The 13,847-nt window shown below is 44.1% G+C and overlaps 3 protein-coding genes across 5 annotated transcripts in view; 2 read left to right on the forward strand and 1 right to left on the reverse strand.

The window, feature by feature from the left end:
- LOC127601005 (upstream stimulatory factor 2-like) overlaps window positions 1–13,847 on the reverse strand; it is a 231,061-nt gene that overhangs the window by 14,827 nt on the left and 202,387 nt on the right. The window lies entirely within an intron of this gene.
- Window positions 1,192–5,212, forward strand: LOC127601019 (electron transfer flavoprotein subunit beta-like). The gene is made up of 7 exons (XM_052065995.1): window positions 1,192–1,349; window positions 1,760–1,918; window positions 2,377–2,535; window positions 2,617–2,679; window positions 3,560–3,718; window positions 4,029–4,240; window positions 4,895–5,212. The coding sequence occupies exons 1-6, from the start codon at window positions 1,296–1,298 to the stop codon at window positions 4,197–4,199; spliced, it is 765 nt and encodes a 254-aa protein (XP_051921955.1). The 5' UTR covers window positions 1,192–1,295; the 3' UTR covers window positions 4,200–4,240; window positions 4,895–5,212.
- LOC127600983 (V-set and immunoglobulin domain-containing protein 10-like) overlaps window positions 5,629–13,847 on the forward strand; it is a 44,124-nt gene continuing 35,905 nt past the window's right edge. For both annotated transcript variants that reach the window (XM_052065933.1, XM_052065932.1), the window contains exons 1-9: window positions 5,629–5,748; window positions 7,190–7,519; window positions 8,245–8,526; window positions 8,682–8,948; window positions 9,359–9,598; window positions 10,320–10,592; window positions 11,571–11,663; window positions 11,939–12,163; window positions 13,064–13,224. In XM_052065933.1, the coding sequence (XP_051921893.1) occupies window positions 5,685–5,748; window positions 7,190–7,519; window positions 8,245–8,526; window positions 8,682–8,948; window positions 9,359–9,598; window positions 10,320–10,592; window positions 11,571–11,663; window positions 11,939–12,163; window positions 13,064–13,224 (1,935 nt within the window). In that variant the 5' untranslated portion in view covers window positions 5,629–5,684. The remainder of the gene's footprint in view (window positions 5,749–7,189; window positions 7,520–8,244; window positions 8,527–8,681; window positions 8,949–9,358; window positions 9,599–10,319; window positions 10,593–11,570; window positions 11,664–11,938; window positions 12,164–13,063; window positions 13,225–13,847) is intronic.

Here is a 13,847-nt window from a genome sequence, read left to right on the forward strand (position 1 = left end):
GAGTTCGAAGCTAACTCTGTTTAATGTTTGACGATGTACCATAACACCTGCCATTAATACCTGTATTGTACTCATGTGGGTGTTTGTATAAAAATAATGTACATATATATAGACGGTATATCTATATGTGTACATGATTTTTTTTCTAATGTAGAAAATACGTTGTCTCTGAATCTTTCATAAAGAGATTTGATAGATTGTGAGAGTGTATAAGGAGTGGTGTATAAGTTCCTTCAAGTGACAGCTAAATGGGCGCAGTTGTGTATTTTGCAAATATATATATATATTTTTTTTAAACATGAATACAATTTTTAAAAATTCAAATACAGAGTTTATTCTTATGAAATGTGGGTAAATAAAAAGTGATTTCATTTTTGACCATGATATATGTTTGTGTTGTGTCTAAAAACAAAGTTTTATACAGTATGTATAGCTCTTAATCACAAAAGTCTCGGCTTCACAGGTTACATATTCAGACGAGGGCTATAAAATGACTGCACAGTAACTGATACCAAGAAGATACACTAAAACAAATACACACACACACACATATAGATAGATAGATATACAGTATATATGTTTGCACATACAATACATTCCAGCTCCGACCTCCCTGTGTGGAGTTTGCATGTTCTGCGTGGATTTTCTCCGGTTCCTCGGGTTTCCTCCCACATTCCAAAAACATGCATTGCAGGCTGATTGAACACTCCAAATTGTCCCGAGGTATGAGTGTGAGCACCGATGGTTGTTCGTCTCTGTGTGCCCTGCACTTGGCTGGCAACCGGTTCAGGGTGTCTCCCTCCTACTCCCAGAAGAAGGCTGGAATAGCCTCCAGCACCCTCCGCGACCCTTGTGCGGAGAAGCGGATCGGAAAATGGATGGATGGATGTATTTACATAGCGCTTTCACAACAGCTGCAGCTGCAACATATAATCTATCAAAACATAATCTAAAAGATTAATGCAATACATATACAAATCATACATACGTCCTGTGTCTCTGATCACCAAATACCATTTGTTTAAGATATTAATACAAAGATAATAATACAGTATAACAATACCAAAACTGCAGACATTCTTAATTCATATTTAAACTATTTTTAAAAGCCCAACCAATAAGCGCCGAATATGTTGCATATGACCGCTTTTCGTTGGCCGAATCAGTAGGCGGACCCCGGCTTCTCTTCCTGGTGTTACATTAAAATAACTCCGACGTCTTCTTGGGTGAAGGTTCACTTGCGGTGACTCGGTTACGACCGCTGTCCACAACTTCTTTCCACTGTCTCGCCAACCATGTCTGGTCGCGTTCTCGTCGGTGTCAAGCGTGTCATTGACTACGCAGTTAAGGTAAAAACAGATATTAACTTGGATAAATATTTGGAATGATTACAGAGGGGTGACTTTCAGTGTTCTACTAGCAAACGTGCGCGTGCTAACGATGCACAATATATTGGAAAGTATACAATTCATTGGAGGAATAACCTACCTGGATACCAATCGGGGAATATAATGTTGACCGATAGTTTATTTGCGTATAGTTTGTTTTATATGTTGCTCAATGAGCTGATAGTTTGTTGCCATGGTGTGTAATCCAAAGATTGAGCTTTTACCCCCTTGCAATGAGCTCACATAATAAATAAACGATAATATTTTGGTTAATTTCCTGTGATCCCTTGATGATCAGATTCATTGATGGTGTTTTGTAGCTGACAGTCTTCACCGTGACTCTCCTGTCTGCCTTTGTCCACCTCATTTAGATCCGGGTAAAGCCGGACAAGACTGGCGTGGTGACCGATGGCGTGAAGCACTCGATGAACCCTTTCTGCGAGATCGCCGTGGAGGAGGCGGTCAAGCTGAAGGAGAAGAAGCTTATCAAGGAGATTGTGGCGGTGAGCTGTGGGCCACAGCAGGCACAGGTGGGCATCTCACATCCCAAGAGCCGCAGCGCAAAGTGATTCTCCGTCATTGTTGCCAAAATGTTATGGCTGATAATGCATGCGCTACTTTGGAACGGAAATCGCTCAACCCCAATTTCAGATTGAAATCCCCCCCCCCAAAAAAAAATCACAAGGATCTGTCTGATTTCAATTTTGAAATCCCCCCCACCCCCTCCTCGCAGTTGCTTTTAGAAAATGCAAATGACAAAATAATAGAAATAAAACTTTATTCAAGGGTTAGTATAAGTTGCTACGTTTGTACACTGGCTGTGCATCCTCTCTGTCCACAGCCATGTTGTTAGTGGGAGCAGTGTAAGTCAGCGGGGACAATTTGAACTGTTGAACACTCCCCCCAAATTCCATATATTTTTTCAATTCAATTCAATTTCATCGGCCAGCCATAATTTATTCCAAAGCCGGGTCGTTTTCTTTCTCAGGAGACCATCCGCACCGCCCTCGCCATGGGAGCCGACCGCGGCATTCACGTGGAGGTGTCTGGCAAAGACTACGACAACTTGGGCCCCCTGCAGGTCTCCAAGATCATGGCTGCATTGGCCAAGAAGGAGGAGGCCCAGCTTGTAATTCTTGGGAAACAGGTCAAAAGGATGGAAAAGCATTTCTGTTTCCCCCTTAAGCTCTTATATACAGTACATCATAATATGTTTGTTTTTCAACAGGCCATCGATGACGACTGCAATCAGACGGGACAAATGACAGCAGCCCTACTGGACTGGCCTCAGGTAAGAGCTCGCTGTTAGTTTTGCTCAATACAATTCGTTTGTATTTAATGTTCAAGTACTAACATTTGGATTTAATCTTTTTTTTTACATTTAAGTCTTTTAAATTTTCATTGAACATTTATGAGCACTGCGTCTTAATGAATTATTTTTTCTTCATGAAGTATTTTTTGGGGAGATACTTGATGTAACATATTGCCCTAGTCCCAGCAAACGTATCAACGTGAGCTGAAAGAACCGCAGTGAACCTGCACAAACTAGCACAGAAAAGTGCAAAGGTTTTCTAGACAAGTGAAGTTCACAGATTGGCCAGCTGATGGCGTGGGGAGTTAGATTCAAAAACGCAGGACAGATTCCACCAATATTTCCACATTTTGTGTCATTTTGAAGCTATTAATTAACATGACTGCTATTGCTATTTATACAATAACAATTCCATTAAAGTGGGATTGAAAAATTGTGACTAGCAGCCCCACCTGGAGTCAAACTGTCACCGTAACTCACCCATTCTTAACCCTCACACCAGAGCAAAAACTCCGGTTTCCTCCCACATTCCAAAAACATGCATGGTAGGTTCATTGAACACTCGTTTGTCTGTTGTGTGCCCTGCGACTGACTGGCGACCACTCGAAGGTGTACCCCGCCAAGTGGCCAAGCCAGACAGCTGGCGCAGGCTCCAGCAAGCTCGCGCGCCTCGTGAGGAGAAGCGTCTCGGAAAATGGACATAAGCGTCAAAAGAAGTTCATTGCTGTTAACAGTTTTAGTTCATATTTTGACCTTCTTAAATGTCACACCAATGTGAAAAAGAGTTCATAACATTGCCCGTATTCCATAACTCGTATTTTACATGTCGTTCAATAATTTCTTTGTTTTTTGCGGGCAGGGCACGTTTGCGTCAGAAGTGACACTGGAAGGCGACAAAGTGAAAGTGGTGCGCGAGATTGACGGCGGCCTGGAGACCATCAAGATCAACATGCCCGCTGTAGTCACGGCGGACCTCCGACTCAATACGCCTCGCTACGCCACCCTGCCTAATATCATGGTAAGTACCTGAGAATGGCACACGCTGACCTCTAATGACTGCTAATGTCATGTGACGAGTTAAAACATCAGCCTTCTCGAGCCAGACTTGCAAGCGTATGGTGAGCTAGCTAGCATGTAGCCGCCTATTGTATATCCTCACTGCTTCTTGCCAAACGCCACAACGCCTTTGTTGACAAAGCAGCGGTCAGTGTTGCGTTGTACTCAGCCAGTGCTACAAGAACAAAACCGGGAAATAAAACCGAGTTCTTTGTAGAAATGCACCAAAATAACAACCACGTACGACTCTTTGTGCTGCCCCTTTCCTGCAGAAAGCCAAGAAGAAGAAAATTGCAAACGTGAAGCCGTCCGAGCTGGGCGTGGATCTGACGTCCCGCCTGGAAGTGCTGCAGGTGGACGAGCCTCCGCAGAGGCAGGCTGGCATCAAAGTGGAGACGGTGGACGACTTAGTGGGCAAACTCAGGGAGACGGGCAGCATTTAACGTGGTCAGAAAGCGAATGGCGAGAAGAATAGAACGGCAAGGTAAGTAGCAGGGGGTTTTTCAGGGATTGTGCACACGTGGCTAAAGTACAAACTCCCAAATCCATTCATTCATTCATTCATCTTCCGAGCCGCTTGATCCTCACTAGGGTCGCGGGGGGTGCTGGAGCCTATCCCAGCTGTCTTCGGGCAGTAGGCGGGGGACACCCTGAATCGGTTGCCAGCCAATCACAGGGCACACAGAAACGAACAACCATTCGCACTCACATTCACACCTAGGGACAATTTAGAGCGTCCAATCAGCCTACCATTCATGTTTTTGGAATGTGGGAGGAAACCGGAGCACCCGGAGAAAACCCACGCAAGCCCGGGGAGAACATGCAAACTCCACACAGGGAGGCCGGAGCTGGAATCGAACCCGGTACCTCTGCACTGTGAAGCCCACGTGCTAACCACTGGACTACCGGGCCGAATCCAATTATTTCTTATTATTTTGGGGGTGGAGGGTGGGCTTATTCTCGCCACATCTCATTCGTATTTTACTCTTCTGATTGTGATTGGGGGCGCGTTCGGAAATTCACTCTGTCCTAAAAAGCTAACTTAGCATATCCAACACATCGTTTTTGTTTTTTGTTTTTTTTTTTTTAATTGCGACTGCTTATAATTGAACGCATGCCTTTTGTTTCTCTCCCACAGGACAAGTACTGAGAAACACTGCCCTGCTGCCGGTGCAGTCGCACCACCTCATTTTTTTTTTTGCTAATCGTCACATCTGTACCATAAGCTTGGAATCTACTTCAGGGGTCATTACAGAACCATCTTGTTTTCATAACGCTAAAGGTTTGGTCACGTCGCGCCTGTAAATGATTGTAAATACAGTATACAGACACAAGCTTGTCGTGTATGCAAAGATATTTGCCAGATTCCCGGTCCGTGTCTCTCAGTACCGTCCAAACTTTGACCACAAGCGCCTCAGTTGTACATGATCATGACAATAAAGCAGCATTTGTTTTATTTATTTTTTTCCTCGCAGTTTAATTCAAATGTGATCGTTCTTGCCATTTTCAAAGCGATAAGCCACACTCGATTGCGCAATCTTCTTTTGAAGAACAGCACAATGGCAGTGAATCAAAATGTCAAGGGAAATCGGGCATTGTTTTGCCTTTCAACAGAAATGGAAAAAAAACAAAAGACTCGTCACTGCATTTATTCCAGAATTCCCTGACAGTTTGAATGTTTCTAATCCAAACATCGTGGATAAACCGACTTGGTGAGTTCCCTCGCAGGCTTCAATGTGATGTTGCGTGATTGGCCGAGGCTCCGCGAGAGGCGTGGCTTGAACGCGGAGCAGCACAGGTTTGCCGTTCCCATGCTCAGGTGTGACGCCTCTGTCTGTCTCTCCTCAAGGGCATTGACGCCCACCTTGCTGTAAAGTATTCTCAAATTGAGTTTGGAAAACGTCAACCTTTTTTTCCCCCCCTTAAAAATGAAGAGGTACGAGGGACTAAGTGGTCATGTCTTGATGATTTTTTGGGGTTTTGCTTTTCCTGGTAAGTAAAGTTTTTTTTTTTTAAACTTTTGTCTCTTACAGGCTTACGTTTAAATACAAAGCGTAATGATGTTACTTGATAAATGGGTGCTTTTATTGTCTCTTGATGATTGCTGCTATGCAATTTGTACAATTTATTCAAAATCTGTCTTTTTTTTTGTTGCCTTTTGGCTTTGCTGGGAGAAATGTACATTTGTGTTACTGTAATAGGAATTTTCCTTTTTTTCTCTTGAAATCTTGTACGATGTGTGCCTTGAATTAATTCTCCTAGATTTAAATATATATATATATATATATATATATATATATATATGCATATATACATACAATTATTTCTCTCTTATATATATACAGTGATCCCTCGCTACTTCACGCTTCACTTATCACGGTTTCAGTGCATCGCGCATTTTTCAAAGATATTCCATCCCCAAAAAATGTGAAAATGCCGCAAAAGGACCGCGAGAGGCAGCGAAAGTCAGCAAAACAACAGCAAGTCACATAGATCAACATATAAAGTACTACATGTTTATGTTTACTGTATTTTGTTATTAATACACTAACCTACCTTATACATATTATAGTGTGTGTATATACAGTATATATATATATAAAATTAGTACATAGCATTATTCATTCATTCATCTTCCGAGCCGCTCGATCCTCACTAGGGTCGCGGGGGGTGCTGGAGCCTATCCCAGCTGTCTCCGGGCAGTAGGCGGGGGACACCCTGAATCGGTTGCCAGCCAATCGCAGGGCACACAGAGACGAACAACCATCCACGCTCACACTCACGCCTAGGAACAATTTGGAGTGTTCAATCAGCCTGCCACGCATGTTTTTGGAATGTGGGAGGAAACCGGAGCACCCGGAGAAAACCCACGCAGGCCCGGGGAGAACATGCAAACTCCACACAGGGAGGCCGGAGCTGGAATCGAACCCGGTACCTCTGCACTGTGAAGCCGACGTGCTAACCACTGGACTACCGGGCCGCCTACATAGCATTAAGTAATGTTAATTACGACAAACATTTTCTTGCATGTATACCAATAAATTTGGCCCCCCATTAACCGTGATAAGCGAGGGATCACTAATATATGCGCAGATGTTGGGCAAAGACTATGACTTCTGTCTATATGTCCACCATTATGTTTTGTTTATACAGAATGAAACTATAGTTTCACCAAGTCCTTTTTTTAAACTAAATGCATGTTAATAAGAATAGAGCATTTTCACTCATGGGAGCAGCACTTCATACCCAAAAGACAAATTGCATGTATTGATTGGCTACCGGTAATCATAACCCAACCTTGCGGCCAAGTCTGTGTTCTGTAAACTAACTGACTTAAAGAGCTCGCTTGCAGAGAACAAATGATGAAAAAGTGATCTTAAAATTATTATTTTTTTTTGTACTTACCGCAGTTCATCTGTTTTCAACCCGTCAGGTGTTGACGGGCAGCTACTCGTATCCGCGCTGGGCGCCACCCGTGCGAACACCCTCGCAGGCGCTAACCTCACCCTGGCCGTGTCCTTCAGCGGTGCGCCGGACCCGGCCGTGACCTGGTTCAAAGGCCGCCTCCCCGTCGTCACCTGGACGCTGGGCTCGGACGCCCCCCCGGACGTGGCGGAAGAATACAGGCAAGCGCTCAGGCTGGAGCCCAACGGATCTCTCAGCTTCGTCCGCGTGCCGCTCGGCTACGGCGGAGACTACACGGTGGAGATGACCAAGTCTGGCCTGGGCGCCGTCTCCTTAAATTTCACACTCAGGGTTTTTGGTGAGTGCGAGCAAGTCGAATGTTTTTACGCTTGCCTTCTTAGAAAAGAAAAATACTTTTGTTGGGGAAATGCAACCATTTTTATACTAAACGAATAGATTAATTTTTTTCTTTCAAGCGGTTTTCCCCCTTAGCAAACATTTATTTTCATATTTTAACTTTCTTGTTTCTTTTTAAACTCAAAATTGTAAATATAAAGTCTGAAATAATAATCACAATAAATATGAGACCGTTTAAATTGGAAAAAAATGTTAAGCTCATGATATTCTTTTCCATTAAAAAAACATCATAATGTAAAATCATAACTTTAAACTTATATATAATTAAGCTTGTTGCATTATGCCATCTTTTTAATTAAAAAAACACTTTAATCCTATTGTACAACAATCTGTTTTTTTTCTTATACCGTAATAATTCGTCTAGAGTGGACAATTGCAATAAACTTTTTCTAAAATAAAATCTCAAACTGATCCATTTTTTAGTTTTTAATCATTTAAAATATTTCTTTTATTTCCAAAAATAAAATCCAACTTTTTTAACTAAGCCTTTTTTTTCTTTTAAGAACACTTTGTTAATTAACAATAAAATTAATTAACCTCATAAAATAAATTCCCTGTAGTTTTCGTAACCTGAACTAACTGAATAAGCTACGTTTAAATAAATAAATGTTTGCGTTTCATGTTCTCTCCGTTTCTATCCAGTAAGTTGATGGCTTTCTCACTCAGAACTCTTGGAGAACGTGACGATGACCGCTTTGCCCGACTTGATCGAAGAGGGCAGCGAGCAGTTGAGCGTGCAATACCGCATGCTGCGAGGCGTGGTCGAGCGGCAGCTGTGGTTCTTCAACGGCCGCCCAGTAGCCGCAGGAGAAGACGGCTCGCGTTACCTGCTGCGGCCCGGCAGCCTGGCGGTCCGCCAGCCCCGCCGGAACGACACGGGACGGTACACCGTATCGCTGAGCAACCCCTTCAGCAGTGTGACGCTCCACTTGAACGTCACCGTTTTGTGTACGAATACTTCCACTCCGCAGAAAGTGTCAAAGTACTCACAAACACTCCAAATCTGTATTGCAGTAGAAGGGCAGAAAAAAAGACATCTCAACGATATCTGTCTAGTCTGTAGCCCACTCAGTCGTCATCTTCTCTTTTGTGGTCAATTCCAGACGGTCCGGATGAGCCCAGAATCCAAATCAAGCCAGTTCAGGACTTTTACGTCTCCGGAGATGAGCTCACCCTGTCCTGCCAGGCGGATGGATCTCCGCAGCCCCTCGCGGAGTGGACGTTTGGTGGCCAGACTCTCTCTGATGACCTGATGGGTGTCCTAAATCTCACCGCGGTGCAGACCAACCAAAGTGGCCTTTACGTCTGTCGGCTGCGCAACCAAATGACTGGAGCGCAACGGCAGCGGGCCGTTGCCATAAACGTGTATGGTATGTTGACCTTTTCGTGTGAGGTCTCCTGCCAGTGGGGACACCTCTCCAAGTACTCTAACCAGTACTTGTCTCTGTGAAAAGATGAAAGCCATGGAAAGTCTCTTGCTAACCATAGCTTGTGCTGTCAGATCTAACGACAAAAAATGTCAGGAAAATCCTATGAGAAGGGCCAAACTTGATTTGGGGTTAATGAGAAGGCGCTTCCGATGGTTGCTGGCGTGTGCTGGCTCCCATTTTACATGATTTGGAATGAGCTCGATTCATTTTGAGCCACATCTAGTAGGGGTGTGCACACTTTTGCAACCACATTATCAAATGTAATTTTTAAGAGGTTATATTATAATTGTAAGTGTTTGAGAATAAAGTTGTGTGTGTGTTTGTTTATTTTAATTCTTTTCTTGAAACAGAGAGACCAGCAGGAAGGGCGCAGTGCTCCGTAGTGTCCGAGGACAACCGAAGCTTGCGCTACAGCTGCCGGTGGTCGGGCGGAACGCCGCCGGCCGCTCTGTCCTTCCCGAGTTTCCGCGTGGGCAGCAGCCTGGAAAACGTTAACGTGACGGTCAACGCGTCAAGTGAACTGGATGGGAGAATTTTCACTTGCCGGGCACACCATCCCGTGGAAAACAGCGAGTGCAACGTTACGGCCGGTAGGTGCCAGGAAACTTTTGTGGTCCCCACCGACCTCCTAAATATACGTTGTATCGCGTAATCTTGTAAGTCGTAATCTTATGGGGGGGGAAAAAACATTTGTATTTTTTGAAAATACCGTTAATCCTTTTTCTTTCTAAAAAACAAAAAAAAACTGTAATGTCATGTTATTACAAATAAAAAAAATCACGGCAATATTCCAATTTAAATATATATATATATATATATAAATATAACTTCTGCTAATATTGGAAAAAATTCTAAAGGAATTACAACTTTAATTTTGGATTATTGAGACCATAGTACTGAAGTATTACCGCACTCAATTTTAACCTTGTAATATGACTTTTTCATGCAAAAAATGTCACATTAATCTCACAATTTGACTTTATTTCTTGAACGACCCTTTCAATATACTTTTATGACTTTTTTTCCTAAAAATCCTGTCCGAGATCATTTTGTGATATTTTTTTCCTGACCATATACAATTTTATTTTTATAATCTTACAACTTTTTCCTCACCAAAATCTAACTTCAATTTCTTGATGTGCAACTTCACTTGTGGGGGCGGAGAAATACAAATTTTCTCTATAGCTTAAAAAAAAAATGCAAATTTTTAAAAATCCAGCTTTTCCTAGTATTGACTTTTATTTCCCATTCTTAGTGAAATGTGACTTTACACCCAACTTCACACCTTTACTGTGTTTGTCTCCTTCCCAGAAAGTCCGCAGAACTTCTTCCCGAGCGTGAGAACTGAAGTGGACTCTGAGGGCAAAATAGTGGTCAGCATGCGCTGCCTGAGCCGGGCCACGCCCCCCGCCGCCGTGCGGTGGTTCCGAGGCGGCGAGCCGCTCGGCGGCGACGTCCTCACCGGTGACGACGGCGCCAGCCTCCGCATCAGTCACCGCAACGTCAGCGTGCTCATCCTGCAAAACTACACCTGCGCCTGCCGAAATCCCCTGGGCAGCCGCAGCAAGCATCTCCGCTTGCAAGGTAGTCCACTCCACCTCACGACTTTACGGCACTTAGCTACAGTGACAACACACACATGGCGGGCTGATTGAACACTCTAAATCAGGGGTGTCCAAACTTTTTGCCAAGGGGGCCAGATTTTATGTGGTAAAATGTCGGGGGGGTCGACCTTGGCTGACATTCTTTACATTGAACAACAATATTGTTCAACAAATTTTAGTAAGCCAGTCTGTTTCACATTTCCATTTTTATTTTCATTTCAACAATCTTAAGAATTTCTTTTGCTTCATTTGAAACAGGAATTTGAAATATGACATATCAGTCAATATAAACACGGAGTGATGTCTTGTTAACTCGTGAGTGATGCCCTCTAGTGTCTAAATGCTATTACTCATTTAGTGAATGCTATTACTCATTTAGCCACTAGAGGGAAGCAGTACTCTATGAAACATCACTCACCAGTCTACGAGACCTCAGTCAATGCAACACGTGTTCCATTGCGCCCAACCTGCGGGCCAGACGCCACTGATTTTATGACAGGGGCCGAGGGCCGGATGAAATTCGACCGCGGGCCGGATTTGGCTCGCGGGCCGGACTTTGGACATGCCTGCTCTAAATTGTCCCTAGGAGTGAGTGTGAGCGCAGCTGGTTGTTTGTCTCTGTGGGCCCTGCGATTGGCCGGCAACCAGTTCAGGGTGTCCCCCCGCCTACTGCCCGAAGACTGCCGGATAGGCTCCGGCACCCCTCGCGACCCTTGTGAGGACAAAGCCGATCGTAAAATGGATGGATGGAATCCGAATACGTCACTCAGCTAATATTAAAATCACTTCCCAGCAGAAGGCGTCTATTGTATTGTGTCTCTAATCTCAACAACTTGACATTCCCCCGAGTGAAAGACAACAAAGAGGCCTCAGATGGTGGCGCAAACCTGCGCTTGCATGTTCCTGTGCAACAAAGCGCTTCGCTGTTGACATCCCTCCTCCCTCCCAATCTCTCCAGAGCCGGCCATCTCCAATTTCAGTTTGTTCCCGCACAAGGATGGAACCATCGTCACGTTGACCTGGGAAGTCCCGCCCACCTCCATTGTCACAGGTAAAAAAAAAATAAAAAAAACAAACAAAGCAAAAAAATAATAACGATGATCATAATAAGGCGTTAACATCGCAGCCTTCCCAACGTGTTCATCTCAACAAATGTGCGTCGGAAATACGCAACCTGATACGCACTATTTGGAGTAAACAAGGTGTCGTTTAGCAGCATCTTAGCGTTCAGAGTGTACCGGACACACTCGTGTGAATCATCCTTCAGTGCTAAGAAAGAGCAACAATCCCTGAGAGTTGACACTCAGTTTGAATATTTCAATGTAGGTTTCGACATCCAGATGAGCGGACCGGCCCTGGCGAGCGCCGACGGCAGCATCGCTCGCTCCAAAGGCAACGGTGACACGTTCCGCACCATCCTGCCCAAGCCCGGCTCGGCCCGAAGCGCAGACGTCTTGGGCCTGGATCCCAAAGCCACGTATCGTTTCCGGGTTCTTCCCAGAGCTCTGATGACGGAGGGCCGGCCAACAGAAGCCCGCCGCATCGGCCCGGGTATGCCAAAGACAAAATCAACTATTTGGGGCATTTGTAAATCTCAAGAGAGCGAGAGAACAGGTATTTAAATATTTAAAATGTTGTCGATTTTTGTTTTGATATTTTGGATTGTATGATGGCCCGGTAGTCCAGTGGTTAGCACGTGGGCTTCACAGTGCAGAGGTACCGGGTTCGATTCCAGCTCCGGCCTCCCTGTGTGGAGTTTGCATGTTCTCCCCGGGCCTGCGTGGGTTTTCTCCGGGTGCTCCGGTTTCCTCCCACATTCCAAAAACATGCGTGGCAGGCTGATTGAACACTCTAAATTGTCCCTAGGGGTGAGTGTGAGTGCGAATGGTTGTTCGTCTCTGTGTGCCCTGCGATTGGCTGGCAACCGATTGAGGGTGTCCCCCGCCTACTGCCCGAAGACAGCTGGGATAGGCTCCAGCACCCACCGCGACCCTAGTGAGGATCAAGCGGCTCGGAAGATGAATGAATGAATGAATGAATGATAACATTAAAAAAAATATGAACAGAAAAGGATTCAAATTGAAAGATGTTGAATGTATAGTTCATATTTAAAATATTGACAATTAATATGTTTGGTCGGATAATTAAAAAAAAAGTATTCAGTAGATGCAATTTACATTGGTATGGTAGAAATGTCTTCAGAAATGTAAACATTTTTTCAATTTCAGATTTGTTTTCTTTTCAATTCTCGTTGTCAATACGTGTGACGAATTGTATTGTCAATTACCGTCGTTTGAAAATCATTCCAAACAAAAAAAATAATCATAAATGTCTGTTTTGCGATTGTGACTGTGGCTTTAGGCAGGGGACACCCTGAACCGGTTGCCAGCCAATCGCAGGGCAGTTGTTTTTTTAAAAAATGTATTCATTGATTCTATTTTGTGGCACCAGCTGATGGTTTGAGCGGCCCGGCCATTGCGGGCATCGCGGCCGGAATCCCGTGCAGCATCCTCTTCCTGCTTCTCATGTGCGGCCTCGTCTACTTGGCCTTCTACTGCAGCAGAGCCAAAAGACGGCAGACGAGTTATCCTGTGTCCAGAGCTGTCGAAAAGGTTCGGAGCATTCTTTTGAATTTTTTTTTTTTTTAACCATCATCCGTAGGTGGCATTACAGTAGGGACCAAGCAAAAACAGCAAAAAACTCTAAGTAAGTAAGCGTCGCTCAGCTAAAAATGGTTTTCGTTGCCAATATAATCGTAGCTTAAATTGCAAAGTGCCGCGTCGGCGTTTTGCTCCTTCAGGTGTCCACAACGTGATCATTGGGAGTCACGATAACACAAACGATCACGAGAGTTTTGAAATGGGGGCAACTGTCACGCGCAGTCATCTGAGTCATTTTTGGCTGAGTATTAAAAACAAGATTATAAATAAAATGTATTATTATTATTATTATAAGATGCATTTTTATTGCAGTTAGTTTTTTGTTTTGAGAGAATTTTTTGGTTTGTTTGTTTCAGTGAGTTTAAATGAGTTTTTAGACGGTTTTTTAAAAAACTTTATTACTCTAAGTTGACTGTTAGTTTTAGTATCAGTTTTAGTTTTTATTTTAATATATGGAGCGTTGGTTCAGTGCAGTGGCGGCCCGGTAGTCCAGTGGTTAGCACGTGGGCTTCACAGTGCAGAGGTACCGGGTTCGATTCCGGCTCCGGCCTCCCTGTGTGGAGTTTGCATGTTCT

Source organism: Hippocampus zosterae, chromosome 5 (genome assembly GCF_025434085.1).
Source record: "Hippocampus zosterae strain Florida chromosome 5, ASM2543408v3, whole genome shotgun sequence".
Taxonomy (NCBI): Eukaryota; Metazoa; Chordata; class Actinopteri; order Syngnathiformes; family Syngnathidae; genus Hippocampus; species Hippocampus zosterae.

Coding starts and splice junctions, on each gene's coding strand:
- LOC127601019 (XM_052065995.1), top strand. CDS start 1,296: ATGTCTGGTCGCGTTCTCGTCGGTGTCAAGCGTGTCATTGACTACGCA. Junction 1,919..2,376: donor GTGGGCCACAGCAGGCACAG/GTGGGCATCTCA, acceptor TTTCTTTCTCAG/GAGACCATCCGCACCGCCCT. Junction 2,680..3,559: donor CCCTACTGGACTGGCCTCAG/GTAAGAGCTCGC, acceptor TTTTGCGGGCAG/GGCACGTTTGCGTCAGAAGT.